Genomic DNA, 19,129 nt, shown 5'->3' with positions numbered 1-19,129 from the left:
CTGCCCCACCTGCAGTGCACATGGTTTGACACATTAGATTTTGCTTTTGCAATCAATCTTGAATTAGGCCCAATGTGGTGTAAGGGTCTAAACACTTTAGAGTTGCCCTGTTTTATTACTGATAATATAAAATTTATGAATTTTTTGTCGGAAGCAATTTTTTTTTAAGAACCTGTTTACTCCTAGGTATCTCTTGGTGGATTTGAAATTGCACCTCCCGTAGTTTTCAGGCTTAAGTCTGGTTCTGGTCCTGTATATGTCAGTGGACAACATCTTGTTGGTAAGTAATCTTTAGTTGTAGTAAGAGCTCAAACATGCTCTAGGTTATGTACATATGGCAGGGCTCGAGCAGGCCTCTGTTCCTTCCCCCTACGCCAATCCCCCTCTCCCCCTCCCTCCCCCCCCCCCCCCCTACATTAAAAAAAACAACCCTGAAACCAGAGTTGTCCACTCCCACCCACTTCTTGAGCCACATTACTGAGCAGCTCTGCTCCCTGGGCAAATCAACATCCCACAGCCACATAACTAAGGGGGTGCCTCCAGGTAAACCAGCCCCCCCTTCCCGGCCTGGCGCTGTTCATTTATAAAGATTGATACATATTATAATAGAAAAAATAATTCTACTGCAAAATCCACTACACATATGCTTGTGACCATATGTTTGTTATAAATGGGTCACAAATAAACCACTTAATAATCAGAATTTTCTTGCGTCCTGGAGGATACTGGGGTCCATTTAGCACCATGGGGTATGGATGGGTCCACTAGGAGCCATGGGCACTTTAAGAATTTGATATTGTAGGATGGCTCCTCCCTCTGTCCCTCCTACCAGAAACAGTTTAGAAAATGTGCCCGGCGGAGCCGGTCACGCTGAAGGAAGCTCCTGAAGAGTTTTCTGCATTTATTTTCTGTTTTCCGGCAGGGCTGGTTGGCACCAGCCTGCCTGTTTCGTGGGACTTAGTGGGTGAAACGGGCCAACCACTTGAAGTGTTAATGGTCCCGTACCCCGCTGACAGGACGCTGAGCTCCTTAGGGAACTATTCGTAAGCCCCACCACGGCGAGCGTACATTCCTGCAGCACGCCACCAGCGTTCCCTTTAGCAGGGTGCCGGCCATTATGGCGGCACAAGGGTTTTGAGACGCACAGCTTTTAAACAGGTCGGAATGCGTCTCTAGACACAGTACACAACTGTCTCGGTACACAGTACCCAAACTGGCAAACACAGCCTTAAAACTATTCTGCACCATTTTAAGCACACAAATTACCTCAGCCAGTATAAAAAAAAAAGCGTGAACTCTGCCATTGAAGGGGTGGGGCTTCACTGAGAGGATCCAGCAGCTCACCAGCGCCATTGTCCCTCTGCAGTGGACACAGACGCAGCTCCTCCGGTGTGACTCCTACTAATTACCTCAGCGGTACCAGGGGGTCATAGCCAGGGGGAGTGACTATTAGTGTACTATGCCCCCTATCAGTGTACTTAGTCTGTGACCTGGCTAAGCTTGGCATTAGAGGCAAGGGTGCGGTGGGGACTGGCTCCAAACAACTGTCTCCCTGAAGTGCTTTTTGTGGGTTACTTGTGCTTAACCTTTTCCTGCATGTGCTATCACATTTACATGGTCAGGCAAAGAGTGTTTCTTGTACAGTGGAGTGTTCCACTTCACCAGGGGGTTCACAGAATAGTGGGGCTGAACCGGAGTGGGTTAATTCTCTTAAAGGAATGATCTCCACTCTTTCTACAAAATTGTCCCGCAATGAGACAATACTTAAAACAGACTGAGTATTGAACAGAGACTCGGTCCCCAAAACAGTGTCTCAATCCCCTCCCATTTGTCTGCAAAAGCGATCTCTGGCCCATATCCTGCAATCTGACGCTGATGGGTCAGACTTGGAGGAGGGTGTGGCTCTGTCACAGGGAATAGAGGCTGTCTCAGATGTTCTGCATATTCCTGATAAGGTGTCAGTGTGAAGAATCTTATTTTAATGTAAAGTCCTCGGTCTTTTTTTTTTTTTTTTTTTTTTTTTTTTTTTCTCCCCTGTGTCAAAGTAATTGAATACCCTGTTTGAAGAACTGTGGGATAATCCTGATAAATTTCAGATCCCTAAAAGGTTACTCATCTTTTCCCTTTCCTCTGGAGGATAGGAAAAAATGGGAAAATCCAGATAGTGGATGCATCAGTCTCTTGGCTGTCACGAAAAATTGTATTGCCAGTTCCTGGTGCAGCCTCCTTAAAAGACACAGCTGATCGTAAAATTGAGACTACACTGAAATCATTGTACACAGCTGTTGGAGTGGCCCAAAGACCCACTATTGCATGTGCGTGGTTCACAAAAGCCATTGCTAAATGGTCTAGTAACCTAATTGAGGAGTTAGATTCCTTGTCGGGGGGGGTTTACTCCTGCAGCATATACAGGACTCCGCAAACTTTATGGTGGAAACCATAAAAGAGGCTTTCTTAACGCACGCACCACTGCTATGGCAGTGTCGGCACGCAGGGGTTTGTGGCTATGCCGGTGGACTGCTAATGCGGACTCCAGGGAAGATGTACAAGGCCTACCATTCACAGAAGAGGCCTTGCTTGGAGATGAACTAGACAAATAGCTCTCCACAGCTACTGTGGTAGTCTACGTATCTTCCTTCCGCAGTCCCCCCCAACCAAGAAAACTTATTCAGCTTCTATGTTAGTCCTTTTGGACGGCCAAGTTCAAGGGCAAATCCAGAGATGCTTCTATGTTCTCCAGCGGCGCAAGAGGTGAGCGACGCAAACCAGCAACTGCAGGTGCTCAGGCTCTGCATCCTCAAGACTTTGGCATGATGGTGGATCGCAAAACCTGAAAGGCTGTCAGGTGGGAGCCTGCCTACAATTCTTCAGTCAGATCTGGTCACGTTTTCCAGGATCCCTGGGTCATAGATCTTATTTCCCAGGGCTACAGACTGGAGTTCCAAAAGCTCCTACCTCAGTCTTCAAATCAGGCTAGCCAGTTTCACAAGAGGCCATCCAAAACTGGTACAGACTCTGGTCATTGTTACAGTTCCACCACATCTACTCAACAAGGGGTACTACTCCAACTTGTTTGTAGTACTGAAACCGGATGGTTCAGTAAGACAGATTCTGAACCTCAAGTCTTTGAAACCATACTTACGAGTGTTCAAATTCAAGATGGAGTCTATGAGAGCGGTAATCTCAGGTCTGGAGGAGGGGGAATTCCTGGTGTCTCTGGATATCAAGGATGCATACCTTCTCATTCCGATCTGGCCACCTCATCACACTTATCTACGTTTGGATTGCAGGACTGTCACTACCAGTTCCATGCCCTGCCATTTGGTCTCCACGGCACCGAGGGTGTTCAAGGTAATGGCAGAGATGTTTCTGCTCCGCAAACAGGGGAGTGAACATTATTCCGTACCTGGACGATCTACTGATAAAAGCACTGTCCAGGGAAAGGTTGCTGGACAGCATTGGTCTTTCAACCAAACTCCTCCAGGATTATGGGTGGATTCTGAACCTTCCAAAGTCTCACCTAGAGCCAACAAGGAGGAGGCTCCCATTCCTGGGAATGATACTTGACATGGAGTCGCAGAAAGATTTCCTTCAATTGGAGAAGGCATTGGTAATCCAGTTGATGGTTCAGGATGTCCCGAGGCCAACCTGGGTGTCGGGGCATCTGTGCATTTGCCCTCTGGGGAAAAGGGTGGCCTCTTACGAGGCTCTTCAATATAAAAGGTTTCACGCACGACCCTTCCAGCTTGATCAGTTGGACAAATGGTCTGCATTGCATCTTCATATGCACCAGAGGATCTGTCTGTTAGCAAGTCAGGATCTACCTTCTGTGGTGGTTACAGACTTCTTGCCTCGTCAAGGTTCGGAATTCAGAATTGGATTCTGTTAACCAGACACTCAGGTTGTGGAGCAGTCACTCAGGAGGTGCAGTTTCAAGGAAGGATGGTCAAGTCAGGATGTCGTCCTTCCGGTCAACATTCTGGAGCTCAGGGCCATATACAACGCCCTTCTGCAGGCCTCACATCTTCAAGATCGGGCTATTCAGGTCCAGTCGAACAATGACGGCAGTGTCGTACATAAACTGACAGGCCAGAACGAAAAGCAAAGCGGCAGTGTCAGGTGTCAAGAATTCTCCTCTGGGCAGAAATAAACTGTGGCATTGTCAGCAGTCTTCATTTTGGGAGTAGACAACTGGTCTGCAGACTTCCACAGCAGACATGATCTGCACTTGGGAGTAGGGCCTTCACCCAGAAGTGTTCATGTGCTTGACAAGTCGATGGGGATATCCACAGATCAATATGATGGCTTCTCGTCTCAGCAAGAAGGCTCTTGTAGTATTCCTGGTCGAGAGATCCACGGGCAGTAGCGGTAGACACACTGACGACTCCATGGGTCTGTTAGATGGTGTACACATTTCCTCCACTTCCTCTGATCCCAAGATTTTTAAAACGAATAAAGGGAGAAGGTTCAAGCAATACTCATTGGTCTGGACTGGCCAAGAAAAGCCTGGTACGCTGACCTTCTGGAGATGCTCCTCAAAGGCCTCTACCTCTTTGCAAGGATCTTCTGCAACAGGGCCTGTTCGTCTATCAGGACTTACTGCGGCAACGTTTGATGCATGGAAGTTGAACGGCTGATTCTAGCCAGGAGAGGGATCCCTAACAAGGTTATCACAACTATGACCCAAGCCAGGAAAAGGGTAACGTCTAAGCGTTACCATTGTATTTGGAAGAAATAAGTATGTGTGAGAGCAGAAATAATTCTGCGGTGGAATTTCATCTAGGACGTTTTTTGCACGGAGGAGTGGATGTGGGCCTGCGTCTGGGCTCCATAAAAGTCCAGATTTTGGCCTTGTCCATTTTCTTTCACAAACAATTGCCTTCTCTCCCTGAGGTCCAGATGTTCTTGAAAGGGGTTCTGCACATCCAACCTCCCTTTGTGCCTCCCACGGCACCTTGGGTTCTCAGTGTGGTGCTGCAGTTCCTCCAATCAGACTGGTTTGATCCGTTACAGGAGGTGGACCTAAAATATCTTGTGTGGAAGACTGCCACACAGTTCCCCCATGGCTTCAGCAAGATGTCAGCTGGTGGCTTTGTCTCACAAAAGTCACTATTTAATTTTCCATGAGGACAGAGCTGAACTCAGAACTTGTCAGCAATTTCTTCTGAAAGTAGTGTCTGCTTTTCATATCAACCAACCTATTGTGGTTCTGGTTGTCACCATCACCTGTTACTTCAAAGTCTTTGGATGTTTTGAGGGCTTTGAAGGTGTATGTAAATGTTACAGCTCGTCACAGAAAATCTTACTTGCTGTTTATTCTTTATGATAAAATTGGGTGTCCTGCTTCAAATAATTCCTTTGCCCGCTGGTTCAGGGTTACTATTCAGCATGCTTATTTCACGGCAGGTGTGCTGTGTCCAATATTTGTACAGGCCCACTCTACTAGGTTGGTTCTTCCTGGACGGCTGCCCAGGAGGGTGTCTCGTCTTAACAGCTCTGCCGAGCGGCTACTTGGTTAGGTTCGAACACGTTTGCTAAGTTCTACAAGTTCGATACTTTGACCAAACTGAAGGTCCTCAGAGGCCAATCAATTCTGCGGGAACCTCGTCACTCTCCCACCCGGTTTGGGAGCTTTGGTACATCCCCATGGTACTAAATGGACCCCAGTATCCTCTACTACAGGTATTCCCAACCGCGGTCCTCAAGGCACACTAACAGTGCAGGTTTTAGTGATATCCAGGCTGCAGCACAGATGGTTAAATCAAAATAACTGAGCTACTAATTAAGTCACCTGTCCTGAAGCCTGGATATCACAAACCTGCACTGTTAGTGTGCCTTGAGGACTGTGGTTGGGAATGCCTGATCTAAGTATGAGAAAAGGATTTACCGGCAGGTAATTAAAAAAAATCTTTTTCTTTTTTTTTTCTGTCCACCACTAGGACACTGGCACATACTCAAGACTCTGTTGGTGGTTTACAGGGAGTTGGCACTTTAAATCTAACAAGTGAAAAGGCTCCTCTATTCCCCATCAGTTTTGAATTTGGGCTGACAGCCAGTCACACTGAGTTTACAACTGGCTCAGTTTACAATTTTCTTTTATCTTCCTTTATTCACAAGGAGACCCTTCGCCACTAAATTTGCAGATCGTGTTCATCATGTAAATGAATTATAATAGAGCAAATCTCTAAATACTAAGTAACCCCCACAGGCAAGCAATCCCCCCTCCCTTGCCCCCTGAATCCACGTCACCACTACTCCCTCCAAAGCGGCAATCCCTGGCCATGCATAGACCTTCTCACTAGAGCGCTATGTAGCTGGAGTTTGGAGACAAGTCAATGCAGGCCAGGACACTCGGCACATACACTTCTGTGTATGAAATGGCCGCTGCAATGCAGGCATGTCCATGAAAACAATACTGTGACTGAGGTCCTGCGTCCTCCCTTCCTGAATAATCTGCTAGCCAGGCAGCAAAATTTAGGCCATGGTGACCGGTCCCTTGGGATTTGTAATGCTCTGACTTATTTCTTTGCTTATATTACTTTTTTGCTGTTTTGAACTTTATTTTTAAATTTCTACTAGCTTTAGAAGATTTGGGGACATCGGATGAGGAGGAGGAGGAAGAAGAAAATACAGAAAGCACAAGGAATGCAAAAAGGCCTGCTGCTTCAACATCTAAGGTTCCTCAGGTATGGAAATGGAGAGTAGGTATTTAGTCTATTTTGAAGACCTGTCGTACTGGTATGCGGTTAAATTGCCTCAGTCGGGACCCTGACTGTCAGGATATGTAAGCCGGAATCCCAGTTGTGGGTGTCCACGACACCCATAGAGTGGGAATAGAACCTGTGGCAAGCCACTGAACCTGCAAGGGCTTAGTTGTGCTTTCCCCACCTACTGGCATTCTGCCGGCTGGGAACCAGTGTCTGGGAACCGGGATCCTGGCTGTTGGCATACTGCTTACATACCTGTTGTAACTTTTTTTTTTTTTTCTTTTGTAAACAGAAAAAGCCTAAATTAGAAGAGGAAGATGACGATGATGACGAAGATGATGAAGATGACGAAGATGATGACGAAGATGATGAGGAGTTTGAGTAAGATTGGTGGTACTCTGATAATCATGGCTTTCATTTCAATTAGCTCTATCTAGTGTACCACTTTGTGTGGTTATTTTTATGTGAAGTAGAGATGGAAGATTAGTAAACAGATGTTCTCTTTATGAATGGCAACATTGCACTGGCATTTCTTATGGCAGGAGATAGAGAAGTTACATGTGAACAGTAATTTAACTATACTTGGCTGAGCACTTGGTATTAAACTTTGCGAGTTCTAATGGAAGATGTGTATAATTGAATTGTGAAGACAGATCAGTAAATGGTGTACTAGGAATGGCCCCAATTGGCAAAAAAACAGTTGCTGGATTAGTAATTAATAGTGTGCAGTAGGCATCATAACTGCACAAGCAAGAACAGCTGTTAAGACAATGCTTTTGGTATGGAAAAACAATATATATTGATTCAGGAACATTAATGTTGGGAAACCAATGGTTGCCAATGTCCATCTTTGGAGTAATGCATTTGTCAATCCTGCCCTGTCTGGTGTTGGACTTCTAGCGAATAGTTTGTTTATCCAGAGACTCTTCCCTCCGTATGCTAATGATTAGTTGCTTGTTGCCTTTCTCTTAGACACTAATTAAAATTGGTGTATGAGTAGCAACGATGGACTTCCATGTAACAATGTAACTGATTTATAGAGCATTAACCACATTAATGCAATAGTTCCGTTGACTTAGTCCTACTTGCCTTGCCCATATAAGCTGCCACGTAAACAAGCTAATTCATGTATTTTCGTAATAGGCATTTAAAGTCGTTTGTTTTATTTTTTGTTAGGGATGAGGAGGAAGAAACACCAGTTAAAAAGGTAATTGTGCCTTTTTTAAGGTCTACAACTTTTCAACAATCAATATTTCTCTAACGTCCTAGTGGATGCTGGGGACTTCGTAAGGACCATGGGGAATAGACTGGCTCCGCAGGAGACATGGGCACTTTAAGAAAGAATTTAGATTCTGGTGTGCTCTGGCTCCTCCCTCTGTCCCTCCTCCAGACCTCAGTTTGAATCTGTGCCTGGACAGAGACATTAGTCTACTGGGTTCTAGAGTCAACGCTATGTCGATCTCTGCTTGACGTGTCCTGTAGAATATGCAATGGACAGGTGATGCCGACTTAAGAGGCATATGGAAGGCTTAGGATTGTGTGGAGAAGGGATCTCGGACCTGGTCTCCACAGCTATAGCTGGTAATTCTGATCTTTTGCCTTATATTCCTGCACAGCCTAGGAAAGCACGACATTCTCAAATGCAGCCTTTCGATCATAAAGAAACAAAGTCAGAGGTGCATCCTTTCTTGCCAGGGGCAGAGGAAAGAAGCTGCACAACACAGCTAGTTCCCAGAAATAGAAGTCCTCCCCGGCCTCTACAAAATCCACCGCATGTCGCTGGGGCTCCACAGGCGGAGCTAGGCCCGGTGGGGGCACGTCTTCGAAATTTCAGCCACAAGTGGGTTCACTCCCTGTTGGATCCCTGGGCAATAGTGTCTCAGGGATACAAGCTGGACTTCGAGGAGATTCCCCCTCACCGACGGCCCTGCCGGCTTCCCCCCACGAGAGGGAAATAGTGTTAACTGCAATTCACAAATTGTATCTTCAACAGGTGGTGGTCAAGGTTCCCCTCCAACAAGGAAGGGGTTATTATTCGACCATGTTTGTAGTACCGAAACCGGACGGTTCGGTCAGACCCATATTGAATTTAAAATCCCTGAACATGTACCTGAAAAGGTTCCGGTTCAAGATGGAATCGCTGAGAGCGGTCATCGCAAGCCTGGAAGGGGGGGATTTTATGGTGTCTCTGGACATAAAGGATGCACACCTTCATGTCCCCATTTGTCCACCTCATCAGGTGTACCTCAGATTTGTGGTACAGGATGTCATTACCAATTTCAGAAGTTGCCGTTTGGTCTCTCCACGGCTCTGAGAATATTTACCAAGGTAATGGCAGAAATGATGGTACTCCTGCGGAAGCAAAGGGTCACAATTATCCCATACTAGGATGATCTCCTCATGAAAGCGAGGTCAAGAGAGCAGTTGCTGATCAGCGTAGCACGTTCTCTGGAAGTATTACGGCAACACGGCTGGATTCTAAATATTCCAAAGTCGCAGTTGATTCCTACAACTCGTCTGCCTTTACAGGGCATGATTCTGGACACAGACCAGAAAAGGGTTTTTCTTTATCATCCACTAGGGGTCACTGGAGTACTCTTGGGGATATGGACGGGCTTCCGCAGGAAACAGCACTGAATATTCAAATTAGTAACACTCCACCCCTCCATATCCCTGAGCACTTACTCAGTGTTTTTTCTGTGCTGAACGTGGTAGCAGTTTAATACCTGAAGTCACGGTTTTGTTGAAGAAACTTTTATTTTTATTTTTATTTTTTCTACTATTTGTACACATCCCTTTCCCCCTTCCAAAAGGCAGGGTCAGGGATCGTGCAGCTGCTGATAGCAGCACGGGCGTGTCGGGCCTCTCTGAAAGAGCTCCCTCACAGCCCTCACATCCTCCTGCACTGGCTAGCCGGCGCTTACTGAAAAGCCCCGTCGGAGCCTCCGCACGTCTGCGGGAGTAAGGTATGTGAAACGGGGCGGTCAGCTCCCGCTGCCGCCCCGACGTGTGGGGACATAGTGCTTGGTGACGACAGAGGGATTGTTACGCGGCTCTCCCCTCTCAGCCTCCGGCAGGTACCGCGGCTCTCCCCGCTCAGGCGCCCGCACGTTCGACCGCGGTTCTCCCCGCTCAGGCGCCCGCACGGTCGGCCACAGACCTCCGTGCAGGCACCGCGGCTCTCCCCGTTCAGGCGCCCGCACGGTCGGCCACAGACCTCCGTGCGGGCACCGCGGCTCTCCCCGCTCAGGCGCCCGCACGTTCGGCCACAGACCTCCGTGCAGGCACCGCTGATCGATTCTTACAGCCCGCCGCAGCGCTACCTTGATTAGCTGACGCCGCTATTATACACGAGGCCACCGCTGGGACACACGAGGCACATAGCGCTCTACGATACCCGCTGGGGGCCCACACGCTGCGCTGCCGCTGTAATAAGCTAAAAGAACAGGCAGCCATTACAGGGGGGACAATAATAATGTCGCAGAGAAATACTGCAGCAGCAGAGGAGATTGTTACAGTATAATCAGTGAAAGTTGTACCAGCACGGTGATTATATGTATAAGTTAGCAGGGCAGACATTTTTAACATGCTTCCTGTGTTTTCCTGCTGTGATTCCAGAACGTTCCTGCCTTACATCTCTACACCACCGGAAGGCGCAGGGGTGTTAGTGGGAATTTGGGATCAAATTTCTTAGTACTGGCCACGTGTATTGCACTGGGCCAGATATATATACAGAGCCACCTTATTGCTATTTTACTGAGTCGTGCAGGTGTCTGTTTTTTGTGTATTGTATTGTCTGTCGCCATGAGTAAGGCACCAGCAAAAACTAAAAAGCATATTTGCAAAGTATGTGGCAGTGTGTTACCGGATGCATCTACCACATGTAACGTATGTTTCTTTATCATCCACTAGGGGTCACTGGAGTACTCTTGGGATATGGACGGGCGTAGCCGAACAAAGGCACTGAATATTCAAATTTAGGACTCTCCCCCCCCCTCCATATCCCCGAGTACCTCAGTGTACGACCTCAGTGTTTTTTCGGTGCTCACAGCACGAACATCAAGGCTTGTGGGAAGAGCCCACATTTGAGATTTTATTTTTCTTTTTATTTTACACTTCCCTTCCCCAGTTTCTTGAAAAACAGGGGTCCGGGATGGTGCCGCTGCAAGGCAGCGTATGGCGTGTCGGTCCTCACAAAGAGCACCCTCACAGCCACAGGCGCTGCAAGGCAGCGCATGGCGTGTCGGTCCTCACAAAGAGCACCCTCACAGCCACAGGCAGCTGTCTCCTGCAGGCTGCACGGAGCTTACAGAAGAAGCTCCGTCACAGCCAGGATAGCACAGCCAAGATGATGATCTGAAAGCTGGACAGAGCTTAGAAGTCCGTCACAGCCAGCATCAGAAGCCCGTCTCAAGCTGGACGGAGCTTGCAGCACAAGGTATGGTGGGGTCAGGGCGGTCAGCTCACGCTGCCGCCCTGCAGTGTGGGGAAAGTGTTTATTTTTTCTGTTGCCCACAGCTGATTACAGCCGCCGCTCATGCCCCGCTGAATTATCTCCCTGCACCCGTTCCAAGAAGCAGAGCGGCCGCACGTCAACAGCTCCGAGCGGCCGCACGTCAATCACAGACGCCGGCCGCTCTCCCAGCGAGGACACAGCTCCGAGCGGCCGCACGTCAATCACAGACGGCGGCCGCTCTCCCATCGCTAAGCTGGACACTGCAGTATAGCTAGGGGGTGGTAACTGAGATTACACAGCTCCGAGCGGCCGCACGTCAATCAGACGCCGGCCGCTCTCCCAACGCTGGTACCCGGCCACTGCTGTACAAAGCGCCGCCCGAGCCAGCTACTCTGCAGAGAGCCAGCGACGCCGCTCATATCCGGCGCCGCACGACTTCCGGCCGGCTCCCGCTGTCCGCTATACAGCCAGCTGCGGAGACAGGCTGCTGCCGCTGGCCTCCTACATCCGTCCCCCGCTGCTATCCGGCTCCCCGGCACCCCTCTGCTAGCTATTGCGGTGTAAGAGGGGACAGCACTACGGCTGAACAGGGGGAGATCGCGGGACACAAGGGGCTGATACGCTCTCCCTGCACCCGCTCCAATCCGCTGCAGGTAACATAGGATAGAAGTTACCTCACAAGCAGCGCAGCTGCAGGGGGGGTGAGGGGGGAGTAAATGCCCATAGCAGCAGAGGCTGCATGGGTTAACAAAAAGGCTGTTCAGTTTGTTAAGACTGCAATATAATATATACACTGCAGGCTGGTTTTAGAGTAACTGGAAGTTAACGAAGTGTATGGGTTTACTGTATAATAGACCTGTAATAACATATACGCTATTAAGCATATATTACCTGTATAAAAGGCTATTAAGCCTATATTAACACTGCCTGTACTGTGATTTTCAGTGAAAGCATAAGCCATTTTTAATCATTGCTGTTTTTCCAGCTTATAATTCCTGAACATTCCGGCCATACACCTTTACTCCACAAGGAGGCGCAGGGGTGTTAGTGGGAATTTTTAGTTCAGGATGATTCTAGAACATTCCTGCCCTACATCTTTAAGCCACCAGAAGGCGCAGGGGTGTTAGTAGGAATTTGGTTCGGGTTTCATGCCCATGTGAACTGCTTTTCACATAAAGAACACTTTAGAATATGCTGTTCAGCAATAACATATATATATATTGATATATATGCCATATAATAACTTTATTAAGTCGTGCAAGTCTGTTTGTTGCCTATTATGATGTCTGTCTACATAGCGAATAAGGCTCTAGTGCAGACTAAAATTGTTAACATTGGCAATTCAAATTAAAACAGCGGTAATCGGAGTCTCGGAATGACTCCGCCAGCGCTAACAAAAGACAATCTTTCCAAAGGGCCAATTTTCCTTTGGGTACCAGAGTGTTTATTTCACTGGTCTTATAATTTAATGCACGATTCTATGTCAAATCTCACACCGATAACTACAAGTGAGAAGGGTACATTAGTCCAGCACGCAGATAGTGCGGGGTTTTGGACAACCATACATAATCGTTTCCAAAAGGACGCGATCCGCCATTGGTATATGTGTTTCTGTCAAACATTATAAAAACCACAGATACATGTGGGTCACTAGAATCTATGTATGAAACCATGCCGATCACTGTTAAAATAAGCTGCAGAGCATATCTGTAAAGCTTCTGCTAACGCCGGTTATTTTCATGGTCGCTAGTTAAGCGCGACAATGCCAGAGCTTGTTTGCTCATACATTTGATCTACTTGTAACGGCATTTTATCCCTTTAGGCTATTCAGCCATTAGCGCATACTTGTAACGGCGTTTTATCCCTTTATAAGAAACAGTCACGCTGACGTTGACGACATGACGTTACAGTCAGCAAGCCAGTGGTTTGATGACCTCTTTTACAGTTGGGGAAGCGTGTCTTTACATGTTACAGTTGCGAGGTTTCAGGACTTCAACTCATACATGTCTCAGCTATTTACAGCTTAAAGTACAAAACTGCCTCTGTCGAACGGTTGGCAGGTTGTCATTTAGTCTTTGCTGGTTTATAAACCAGGCAGTAGTACGCCAACAGAGTCAAAGTTACTTATTCCCTTCTGTTTGAGCAAAACCAAACAGCTCTGTCGCAATATCAGTCAGCAAGTCATTTACTACAGTTAGAAAATGGATTTTCTGCGGTTAGTATTTGCTTATTGGAGCCACAAAATTTGCATAATTGCATTGGATCTTCACAATGCGTATTTACCCAGTCCGGTTTGTTCATCACAGGTTCTAGCGTTTGCAAATCGCCACAACCATTAACCATTTCATGTCTACCGTTGCTTATCGCTTTGGGTATTTACCAAAGTGATGTTCGGATGATAGCTCATCTCACATAAGAACTCTGTCTCAACAAAGTTCCTCTAACTTGCGCTACTAAGGTATACTGCGGTAGCAGATCAAGTTCGAAAACAATCGCATCTAATTCCGTCTAAACGATGTCAATTCCTAGGTAAGATTATAAATACGGTAAATCAAAGACTTTTACCTACTACACCAGCAAGAACAAATGTACATCTAGTAATTAGTGCAAAACACGCACACTAGCGGTACATTGGTGTATTCACCTATTAAGAATAAAGATGTGTTTTCAATTTAGTTCGCCACCCTTCACTCGCGTTTCCCACAGAGGAACAAGGGTGCATATACTCTGGACTACAGTCGCAGAGGGTCAGGATTTGTAGTTAAAATTAGCGACAAAGGTTCTAAAACACGACAGTTTGCGGTCGATAAATGTCCTAGAACTCTGTGCATTTTACAATGCAATACATGATTCGCTTTCAGTCTGACCAGGGATATACTCTGGTTTCTCTTCAGAACGAATAAATCTTTCGCCTTTTACTAAAGATTTCCGTGGAGGGGAACAACCGTGAGTTTCATGTAAATTTTTGATGCCTGCCTCACGCTGGCCTTAAGCAGTCAAACAAGGCAACGGCAGTTGCATACAAGTGAGAACCAAGAAGCCGCATGGCAATGCGGCATGAGAACCAAGAAGCCGCATGGCAATGCGGCATGTGACTCAAATCCTCAATGGCTCAGAACACCATTATGTGAAAATGTCAAGAGATCATTCCGTGAGTGGACATCTGTTAGACAGAGGATCTCACCCGTCAGGATTTGGATCTTGAAAACTGGACATTAAATCCACAGGTGTGTCATATGTGAGTCCACAGAAGGGGGTTACCCTCAAGTATACAGGATGGCATCTCGCCACAATTAGAAAAGATCAGTATGTGTACAAAACAGATCACAAGGGCAGTGGCGGTGGAGTCTCTCACATTCGTGTGGTCATTCAGCATCGGGTATCTGGCTCTACCATTTTCCACTGCTCTCTCTCCGTTGCCAAAACGGATCATAAGACAGTTCGTCACAACATACTGGTGGTATCTCATGGGTTTCGGAGAAGTTTGCTTCTCGAATTTTAAAGGAATACTGGCACACGATCTTGGCCCGCTCATAATACGTCCAACCTGTTACATCAGGGAACGTTCGTTTACCCATAGTTACCTAGGTACCTATTATCTATGTACCGCAGCTGCGGCTGACAGGGTGAGGGTTCAGACCGCCCTCTTAAGAAATAGAGCATTACAGTATCGGTTATACTAACCATGTTACGAGCTAGTAAGTCGCTTAAGGCAGCTCATTATTACGAAATAGAGCATTACAGTATCGGTTATACCAACCATGTTACGAGCTAGTAAGCCGCTTAAGGCAGCTCATTATTACAAAATTTCGTGTGCTTACATAGGTTGTAAACCTTGGAAGTTTCCAACATCATCCTTCAAGTTACCCGTATTCTGTTAAACGGGGTGGCATGGAAAACTGCGTTGATCTGCACTAAGAGTGCAGGTATCTGTGTGGTAAACTTATTTTCAAAGACGTTTGCCTCTATTTGCGTCTGTACACATCTTTCTACAAGGTGTCATCAAAGTTCAGACTCTATTTATCCCACCTACAGCGCCAGGCGACTTGAGGTTGGGTTCAGTTTTCTTACAGTTTTCATATTTTGAACCCTTTCAACAAATGGGAATTAAGTTTCTCACTTTGGAAAACAATTTTCTTATAGTCTTGGCTTCGGCAAGGGTTTTGTTTTCATATTTGGGTGCCTTGTATTCCAAGCCACCGTATTTGAGTTTTCTCATGACAAAGCAGATCTTCGGACGAATCACGCTTTCGTATTCTTCACATCAATATACCAATAGGGGTTCCTGTGTGGACAGCACATTTTAGAATTCTGAATGTGGTACACGCATTACGCGTTTATATGCCGAACGTCAACAGTACGTGATATGAATACGTTGTTTGTTCTCTAGGATACTGCCAACTGGGGTTAACCAGTTTCTCAGCAGACATTATCCAGTTGGGTAATAATAATGACTACAAGTCAGGTTTACCTTAAGGCTAAGTTACAATCGCCTACGTCAGTAATAGCTCATCCCACAGGTTCTGTGGGAATGTCAGACCCAGTGGGTCGTGGAGTGTCTAAAACGCGGCTATATAGCCTTCATGTGCACCATGTTTGTGCACGTTTACACGTTATAAATGGTGGCGCCATCAGCATCTAGCTTTGGCCTGCCTACTGTTACAAGTATCAAACAGCTCTCCCGCCCACGAGGGAAGCTTTGGTACGTCCCAAGAGTACTCCAGTGACCCCTAGTGGATGATAAAGAAAATAGGATTTTGGTACTTACCAGGTAAATCCTTTTCTTTGAATCCATAGGGGGCACTGGACGCCCACCCAGAGCAGTTTTACCTGGGTTATTTTAAGCTCAAGGGAGCTTAGGGTAACAAGTTTTACTTGATTGATATTAAGCTCAGAGGAGCTTATGGTAACACATTTTCACCGATTGGTTCAAATTATAAAGTTCTATCGGTTATGGTGTCAACGGTTTAGTTGACAGTAAGGTTATGGGTCAACATTGTTGTTGTCCGTTATGTTATAGGTATTCTCCATTGTCAACCTCTCTATCGTTCCTGTTCGCTCAGTAAAAAACACTGAGGTCGTACACTGAGGTACTCGGGGATATGGAGGGGGGGGAAGAGTCCTAAATTTGAATATTCAGTGCCTTTGTTCGGCTACGCCCGTCCATATCCCAAGAGTACTCCAGTGCCCCCTATGGATTCAAAGAAAAGGATTTACCTGGTAAGTACCAAAATCCTATTTTTTTGTGGATTCCGTTCAGAATACCATTTCTGCTCCGGTTTTGCAACCAATTTCCTCACCGGACCCTCCGTGGGGTATGTTAGTAAATGTACTGGAGAAATTTCAGACAGAAATGACCGCTGCTCGTCTGGAGCGAGAAACGTTAAGATCTGAGTCTAGGGTGAGACCGCCAGAACTACCGGAGGCGTCTCAGCCTTGCGTACGGTCCAAATCCATTTTGGGCAAACGGGATAATTTTCATATGTCTTATGATTTTCCAGTGTCTGCTATGTTGCATTCTGACGATTCCATCCCAGACCTCACGGAACACGATGAGGGGGAGGAGGGCGAAGTGGAGTCAGATGGCGAGGATGTTAACAGTTCCGGCATTGATGATCTCATCAGAGCGGTACGGCAGTCGCTAAGGTTTCCTGAAGCTGAGCAGCCTCTCACCAATGATCAGGTCGTATTTACTAAACGACGGAAGACGCCAGTAAGTTTTCCTGTGTCGGATTCTCTAAATCAGATATCCGTTTCCAGACTCGGTAACGTGTACATGGGAGAATCCACCAATAGTTGATTCTTCAGTGTCAAAGCTTACCAAGAAATTAACCATACCAGTGCCATCAGCTACTACGCTTAAAGATCCTTCAGATCGTAAGATAGAAACTATGCTAAAATCCATGTATGTAGCAGCAGGTGTGATGCTAAGACCTGGATTGGTTGGCATTTGGGTCACTAAGGCGCTCATAATATGGCTTACAGAACTCAAATCTGCTTTACATGACGAAAACCTGATAATTCAGGTAAATCAAATGATTGAGGCTGTAGAGTATCTCTGTACAGCGTCTACTGACGTCTGTCAGCTCACTTCTCGTATTTCATCTTCGCTAGTTACGGCACGAAGAGCACTCTACCTGCGTACTTATCAAGCGGAGGCAGAGGTCAAACGAAGTATAGAGGCGTTGCCTTACGATGGCAAGAAGTTGTTTGGTCCAGAATTGGACGCATGGATTAAGGAGGCTACGGGAGGTAAGTCTGTGTTCTTACCAGTGCCTCCACCTGCGCCAAGAAGAAGGTACGCTGGACCTTCGTTCAAATCCTTTAGATCTCAGCCCTTTCGAGGACGTGGCAGAGGATCAGCCACGCCTGCTAGACGTGGTCGAGGACGTGGTTTCCATCAAACCAACACAACTCGCCAAGACGCTAAGGTTACCGACAAGCCAGTGGCATGACGGCCTACCAGCCCATCTCGGTTCTCCAACTGTGGGAGCACGCCTTCAGACGTTCCATGGGGCGTGGTTCCACACATCCGCGGAGGGCTGGATTCGCAATTTAGTGTTAAAAGGTTACAAAATAGAGTTCGACTGTCTGCCGCCTCTGCGGTTTTTCAAGACAGGCTTGCCTCTGTCGGACGACAAGAGGACAGTTTTGCAAATTGCCATTCAGTCCTTACTGGATTCGGCAGTGTTGATTCCGGTCCCTGTACACCAACAGGGTCAGGGTTATTATTCAAGTCTATTTGTGGTCCCGAAGCCGGATGGCTCAGTCAGACCAATATTGAACTTAAAGGGCCTCAATCAGTACGTAACTTACTACAGATTCAAAATGGAGTCTCTACGGTCGGTGATTGCGGGGTTAGAGACCAAGGAATTTATGATTGCGCTAGACCTCAAGGATGCGTACTTACACATTCCAATTTGGCAGCCTCATCAGAAATTCTTACGATTTGCAATACGCCAGAACCATTACCAGTTTCAGGCTCTGCCGTTTGGCCTGTCATCAGCGCCTCGGGTATTCACCAAAGTAATGTCTGTGATGATAGCTCACCTCAGATCCCTGGGAGTGACAATAGTTCCGTATTTAGACGATCTGCTCATCAAAGCTCCGTCTCCACAGATACTTACCCAACATGCGCTGCTAACTTACAATGTACTGGTTCACCACGGTTGGATTGTAAATTTCAAGAAATCACATCTGATTCCGTCTCAACGCCTTCAGTTCCTAGGTATGATTCTCGATACGGTCAATCAAAGGATTTACCTACCACAACAAAGTACAAATGCTACGCCATCTAGTACAATTAGTACTCAAACCACGCACAGTGTCGGTACACTTGTGCATTCGCCTGTTAGGCACAATGGTGGCAGCTTTCGAGGCGCTTCAGTTCGGAAGATTTCACTCGTCCATTTCAGCTGAACGTGCTTGCCCAGTGGTCGGGCTCGCATCTGCAGATTCACCACAGAGTGAGGTTGTCACCAATAGCAAGAGTTTCTCTGCTATGGTGGCTCAAGGAACACAATTTAACCGCAGGAAGACGGTTCGGAGTTTGCAATTGGATAATTCTAACTACGGACGCCAGTCTCAGAGGTTGGGGAGCGGTAATTCAAAATTGTCAGCTCCAGGGTCTCTGGGCGGATCACGAGAAATTGCTGTCTATAAATGTTCTAGAACTCCGCGCAATTTACAATGCGCTACGACAAGCAGTGCACATGATTCGCTCTCAGCCTGTCCAAGTGCAGTCAGACAATGCGACGGCGGTCGCATACATCAACAAACAAGGAGGAACGAGAAGCCGCATGGCAATGCGGGAAGTAGCTCGAATCCTCAATTGGGCGGAATGCCACCAGGTGATATTGTCGGCCGTGTTCATTCCGGGAGTGGACAACTGGGAAGCGGATTATCTCAGTCGTCGGGATTTTCACCCAGGCGAATGGTCATTAAATCCAGAAGTGTTTCACATGTT

At 46.9% G+C, this 19,129-nt stretch overlaps 1 protein-coding gene and 1 non-coding gene across 2 annotated transcripts in view; both read left to right on the top strand.

Moving 5' to 3' along the window:
- Positions 1-19,129, top strand: part of NPM1 (nucleophosmin 1) — a 48,386-nt gene that overhangs the window by 13,640 nt on the left and 15,617 nt on the right. The window contains exons 4-7 of the mRNA XM_063928246.1: positions 187-280; positions 6,580-6,686; positions 7,000-7,088; positions 7,884-7,914. Coding sequence (XP_063784316.1) covers positions 187-280; positions 6,580-6,686; positions 7,000-7,088; positions 7,884-7,914 — 321 coding nt within the window. The remainder of the gene's footprint in view (positions 1-186; positions 281-6,579; positions 6,687-6,999; positions 7,089-7,883; positions 7,915-19,129) is intronic.
- Positions 14,038-14,151, top strand: LOC134938666 (U5 spliceosomal RNA). The gene has a single exon (XR_010181180.1). It is a non-coding gene; the product is annotated as a U5 spliceosomal RNA (small nuclear RNA).

This window comes from Pseudophryne corroboree, chromosome 6 (genome assembly GCF_028390025.1).
Source record: "Pseudophryne corroboree isolate aPseCor3 chromosome 6, aPseCor3.hap2, whole genome shotgun sequence".
NCBI classification, from domain to species: Eukaryota; Metazoa; Chordata; class Amphibia; order Anura; family Myobatrachidae; genus Pseudophryne; species Pseudophryne corroboree.
The sequence above is the reverse complement of the archived record's forward strand: the minus strand, read 5'-3'. Positions and strand labels throughout refer to the sequence as shown.